Source organism: Lactuca serriola, chromosome 8 (assembly GCF_051521515.1).
Source record: "Lactuca serriola cultivar US96UC23 chromosome 8, Lser_US96UC23_V15, whole genome shotgun sequence".
Classification (NCBI taxonomy): Eukaryota; Viridiplantae; Streptophyta; class Magnoliopsida; order Asterales; family Asteraceae; genus Lactuca; species Lactuca serriola.
The window spans coordinates 140166777-140172658 of NC_136415.1; the positions used below are offsets into that span (position 1 = coordinate 140166777).

Below are 5882 nucleotides of genomic sequence, written 5' to 3' on the forward strand. Positions count from 1 at the left end.
TCACTTATGCATATCAATCATATATTTAAGGTTTAATGAATTAACATACCGCACACATATTTTTGTTTTCAATTGTTTATTTGTTATATCTACAATACCATTTTACAAATATCTAAATATTACATAAAACTCAAGTACTATTAATAATAAATTAAAGTGGAAATTTTAAATCGTCCATGCAACTATTGCGTCAGCCGGTCATTCCCATTCCAGTATTTTATTTGTTTTTTTTTTTTGGAACTTTGAGTTCTTACTACAGACACAACCAAAAGCTTAAAAAGACTGAAATCTGTAAATCTGAAACTCTATAGACTTTGGTGAAAAAAAAAAGGCAGATAAAGAGACCAATTTACAATTTTTTCTTTTGGAAACATCATACTTTTGTTAAACGACAAAAAGCAAAACACTGGTACCCTGGTACTAGCCGAGCGCTCTTTTTCTTAAGTCACAGCCACTCCTCCTCCGTCAACACCGCCACTGCCACCATCACCCCCTTTCATTTCCGCAGCATCATCAGTACGTTCTTCTTTCTAAAACTATTTTCATGCGTTGATAAACTCCCACTTTTAACTTTACCGACTTCCGATCGCACATTTTCTGTCCTAATTAGTTAGTTTTCGTTATAAATCCGTGGGCTTGTGTTTTGTTAATTTGAACTTCTGAATTTCCCAGTGTGATTTGAATCGTTTTTCCATGTTATATAAACTATAGTACTGGACTTGGTTTCTTATAGAAACTGTACAAGCGATAGCGTGTTGATTGTGTTTTGTGAATCAGAATTTTGAGTGTGATTTAACTGATTTTTTGTGTTATGTAGTACTGGAGTTGATTTCCTATAGAATTTACAAGTTGCGACGCGTGTATAAGTGTTTACGAGCTCTGGGGATCCTGGATAGCGACTTCACAGGCATCATTTTCGTTGATTTGGTAAGAACTTGTATCTGTCTTGCAATCTAGTATTCACCGTTTTCTGTTTCGACTGGCTATCGAGTAAATTGATCTATTTGGTTTAAGATTTGGGGCTTCCGATTACAGTTCCCGTTAATCAAAATTATGATCGTCATAAGGTTCCGCTTGTTTTGTTTGTTTGAAGTGGTAAAGAGATTTCTTCTGCTTCAGCCTTGAGGGATCTTCCCAAATTCCAACGCTTTCACAGAATTTGTTAATTTCCTATATTTGGCTGTATAACATACTCTTTTCCTTTATTAGGGTTTATATTGCAAAAGAGTTTATTCCAAAATCACACAGTAATGATGAAAAGGAAAAGGGATGTGATGCCAGCTCCACCAGGTTTTGTATCTGTCACATCTTTTACACTCACAAAAAGGAACGATGTGGAAATTCAAAATGACATTAAACCAGAGCCCATTGGAAAGCTTCAAAAGTCTCTCAAGCAAAGGCCTTGGATACTTCATGACCAACTCATCAACAAAAAGCCAGATAGAACACATCAAACTACAGTTATCTATACGACTATATCCTTATTCCTTTTCTTTTCTTTTTACAACTACTAATCAAAGAGCAGTTAATAATCACATGTATTTTTTTTTTTGCAGAATGTATCTTTCGAAAATACCCTTCCAAAAGGAGTGATTCGTGGGTGTTCAATGTGCAATAATTGCCAAAAGGTTTGACCTCATTCCTTCCAAATTGGCTCTGTGATATTTAAATACCATTTTCATCTTTTGACACACTTTTATACTTAACCCTAGATTACAACCTTTACAGGTTACTTCAAGTTGGCGTCAAGAAGAGTCATGCAGACCTGTATTAGAATATGCTCCAGCATTTCACCCCACCGAAGTGGTAATCATTAATCAAGCTTTGACTTTCTATGACACTCAGTTTATGTCTTTGTAATCAAACTTTGACTTTCTATGAACAGGAATTTAAAGATGTTCTTGAATATATTGCGAAAATACGCCCGAAAGCTGAGGAATACGGAATTTGCAGGATCATTCCTCCTGATTCATGGAAACCACCATCTCTTTTAAATGGAAATAAATGGGAATCATCTAGATTCTCTACCCATATTCAACAGATTGATGAACTTAAAGATCTGCATTCAAAGAGAAAACTTAATGAAATGATTGAGCAAGCAGAAGGAAAAAATGGATCTGATGGTTTTGAATTTGAATCTGGTCCTGAATTCACACTGAGGGGATTTAAGGCATATGCAGCGCATTTCAAAGGTCAATATTTTAAAAAGAAAGACATTTTTACCGATTATAGGACTCGCCCTTGGGAAAATGTTGAAGGGGAATATTGGCGAATTGTTCAGAACCCAACTGAGCAAATTCAGGTAAGTATTTGATTATAATTAAAATGACACTTGTGCCCTTTCTTAAGCTGACTTCTCATAGGTACTGTCTGGTCATAATCTGGACACAAAAGTAATTGGCAGCGGGTTCCCTTTACCATTACCATTACCATCATCACTTGACACTCATGAGGATCAAAATCAAAGTGAATACGCTAAATCACCCTGGAACTTAAATAATACCTCAAAGCTGCCTGGATCTCTTCTTGCTTTTGATTATGACAATTCTACCCTTTCAACCCCACGCCTGGATATCGGAATGTGCTTTTCCTCCCTTTGTTGGGTTAGATTTGAATGAATACCCTTTATTTTATCAATAAGTTGCCAAATGTCTAAATTCTCCTTTTTCAGAAAGTTGAAGAGCACAACTTGTATACTATCAGTTACATGCACCAAGGTGCCTCAAGAACCTGGTATGGCATTCCCAGTAAATATCGCCAAAACTTTGAATCATTACTGAAGAAAACCTTCCCGGAGTTATCAGGAAAACCCGAATTGTTCCATAAGCTAGTGAGTACCAATCTCTTGTCTCTGCAAAAAAGACGTAAATACCCCTTTCTATATAATGTAATGTAACGAGTTAAAAAAAATTCATAATACAGGTCACTCAGCTTTCACCCTCTACCCTAAAATCAGAGGGTATACCCGTCTACCGCTGTCTACAGCATCCAAAACAGTTTGTAATCATCTTTCCAGGTGCATTCTATTCCGGATTTGATTCGGGATTCAGTGTTTCCGAGAAAGTCAACCTTGCACCCGTTGACTGGTTGCCATATGGACAGCTGTCAGTTGAAATTTACAGCGAGTTGCATAGAAAAACATTAATCTCATATGATAAAATGTTAATCGAGGGGGCCCGCGATGCCATCAAAACACGGATGCCAGGGGATTCAAATGCATGTGGAAAGGATGGTTGGTTTACAAGAGCTCTTAAGGTAATCGTAGCAAAAGTTTTAGCCTTATTCAGGGACCAAAAGTGTAATTTACTTTAGAATTTTAAAAGTACAATAGGAAGAAATAAAAGTAGGTGTTTGTTTCTATGGAACAGTCGCTGGTCAAGCGCGAAGGATTCAAGAGGGAGTTGTTATGCAATGCATCACAGTCACGTACGATGGAAGAAGGTTTTAGTTGTTTGGTGAAACAGGAATGCATTGTGTGCTTTAGTGACTTGTACCTTTCAGCTACTGGTTGTACATGCTCACCTGAGAAGTACTCCTGTCTTGAACATTCAAAGCAGCTGTGTACATGTCCATGGAGTTCAAGGTTGTTTTTTTTTCGCAATGACATCCGCGACTTGAATCGAATAATAGAGGCTTTAGAAGGAAAGTGAACATCTGACTATTATTATTAAATCGCATAAAATATTGTATCATTGCATGCAATGTATCTTTTTTTTGTTGTATAAATTATATTTTAGTGAAGCTTTTTGGTGATTTGTGATGTTGATGTCATGATGTGTGTGATGTTGATGTCATGAGGTCCCGGTTCCAACTTTTAAAAAGAAATGATTATATTTAATGTAAAAAAAAAAGCTATTAACTAAAATAGCCATATTTGGAAGTTTAAAAAAAGTTTTTTTTTTATTTTTTTTATTTTTTTTATTTTTATTTTAAACCAAAACTTAAGAAAAATCCCCTCATAACCATCTATTTATCACGGGAACGAAATGGGTTTTGGCTATAAGAAATGAACCTTACTATTTTATATTTCCAAAGGTATACATTTTAATGTTGATTATGATATTTTTCTGTTTTAATCTAAATTGATAGCAGTTTACAATGTACAAAAAACCGTATGGTTATGTTTTGAAATGGGTGCTGATACTAAATGTTTATTTGTTATATTTATAAATCTAAACCATTAGAACCACCGTTTTTATGAACGAGGAGGTACGGAAGTTATAAGTTCAATGTTTTTATTCTTAAAATCTCTAATTATGAATTTGTAGTAAATTACAGTTTTGGTCCCTATGGTTTACATCAATCTATAATTTTATTTTAAGTTTTGAATTTTGACATAACTCGTGCTAGTGGTTTCCAAAAGTTGCACCATAGTTCTTGAGACTGTTACCGTCTAAGATGGTCTGTTAGTGTTACCGTCTAAGACGGTCTGTTAGTATATGTAAAATGATGAAAATGTTTATTTTTGCATTTTTTATTTTGTTATTTTAATTAATATGCAGTTGATACCACATATCCCAATCTTAACCAACCGCCACACCACCATTACACAACTGATCACCAACACCGTTACACAACAACTAATCACCACCACCACTAATACCACCACCACCATACATTTTTGCTAGAAAACCAACCACTAACCACCACCATTATCAATACCAACATCACTACATCACCTTATCACCACCAACCATTGTCAGAAGAAAACTAACCACCATTGACACTATCACCACTTGTCTCACCAAACCAATTAACCATTAAACTATCACCACCACCACCACCACTGAAACCCTATCCCACTAACATCACTGAAACCATCTAACCCCTCGATCATCAATACCATCACTACCAACAAATGGAAACACTAAATCTAAAATCAAAACCAACGTCGTTGTCAGTAGAAAGAAGTGGTTTTTGCCTTTAGGTAGAGAGATTTGTTAAGATGGCGGCGTTGGACAATAACATGTACAAGGGTGTAAATAGATCCAGTGGAGGAGGTGGTTGTCGTTGAATGTAGAAGGAGGGTGGAGAGAAAGAGAGTAGTTTGATAGGTTTCAACATTAAAGACCGAATGTATCACAAGGTGTTGGACAGAGGGTGACTAACAGTGGTTGTCTTTTTGGAGATGGATATGAATTGTCGACGAATGGTAGTTGAGGAGGGAGAGAGGTGAGGCCTGAATGGTGGGCAAAAATGGTCTCCATATGCAAACGATAGGGATAAATGAGAGAATGTGGTTGCTGGTGACCTCCGATGGCATGGAGGCGGTGGTCATTGGTGGTGTAACATCTTGATCCCAAGGTACTTTATATTTTGAAAATTTGGCATTTTATGGGATTGCCACGACGTGGTGGGGAGGCAACACAACGTGGCAAGTCAAGGTCAGCCTGTATGTGTGTTTTTTTTTCTTTTTCTTTTAAGCCGCCATGACGTGGCAGTATAGGCCACAACATGGCAGCTGGCAAATGAGAAACCTTATTTTTTGGGTTTTGCTCCCTATTTAAATAAACGAGGAGGCTAGGGTTTGCTCACCCCCATCCTCCATCAACCTCCATTAGACCTGTGAAACCCTAAATGTCTGGACCGCCTCACCGGGCCTTCAGCCTGTCTGGACTGCTCACAGAACCTTCAGCATGTCTGGACCGCTTCACCGGGCCTTCAGCCTATCTGGACCGTTCTCCGGGCCTTCGGCCTAACTGGTCCGCCTTACAGGTCTGCAGTCTATCCACACCGCCCTGGGTCTATTGGCCTTCAACACGAAGCAGGTCTGCCTCAACCCAATCACTTACACAAACCATGTCGACATATACATAACAGATAGACATACATATAGTGTACCGATATAAACATTACTGGGTTTGTTGATTGGCAGCACAAAG

At 37.4% G+C, this 5882-nt stretch overlaps 1 protein-coding gene across 1 annotated transcript; it reads left to right on the plus strand.

Moving 5' to 3' along the window:
* Positions 1–330: 330 nt before the first annotated feature.
* LOC145068650 (putative lysine-specific demethylase JMJ16) lies at positions 331–3753 on the plus strand. The gene is made up of 10 exons (XM_079015652.1): positions 331–516; positions 818–927; positions 1210–1460; positions 1557–1628; positions 1729–1806; positions 1886–2302; positions 2364–2603; positions 2672–2830; positions 2923–3255; positions 3369–3753. The coding sequence occupies exons 3-10, from the start codon at positions 1251–1253 to the stop codon at positions 3648–3650; spliced, it is 1791 nt and encodes a 596-aa protein (XP_078871778.1). The 5' UTR covers positions 331–516; positions 818–927; positions 1210–1250; the 3' UTR covers positions 3651–3753.
* The last annotated feature ends 2129 nt before the right edge of the window (positions 3754–5882 follow it).

Bases quoted from the DNA above. Each gene is read 5' to 3' on its own strand.
- LOC145068650 (XM_079015652.1), top strand. From the start codon at position 1,251: ATGATGAAAAGGAAAAGGGATGTGATGCCAGCTCCACCAGGTTTTGTA. The intron at 1,461-1,556 runs GTTATCTATACG...TTTTTTTTGCAG, and splicing joins ATAGAACACATCAAACTACA to AATGTATCTTTCGAAAATAC. The intron at 1,807-1,885 runs GTAATCATTAAT...TTCTATGAACAG, and splicing joins CATTTCACCCCACCGAAGTG to GAATTTAAAGATGTTCTTGA.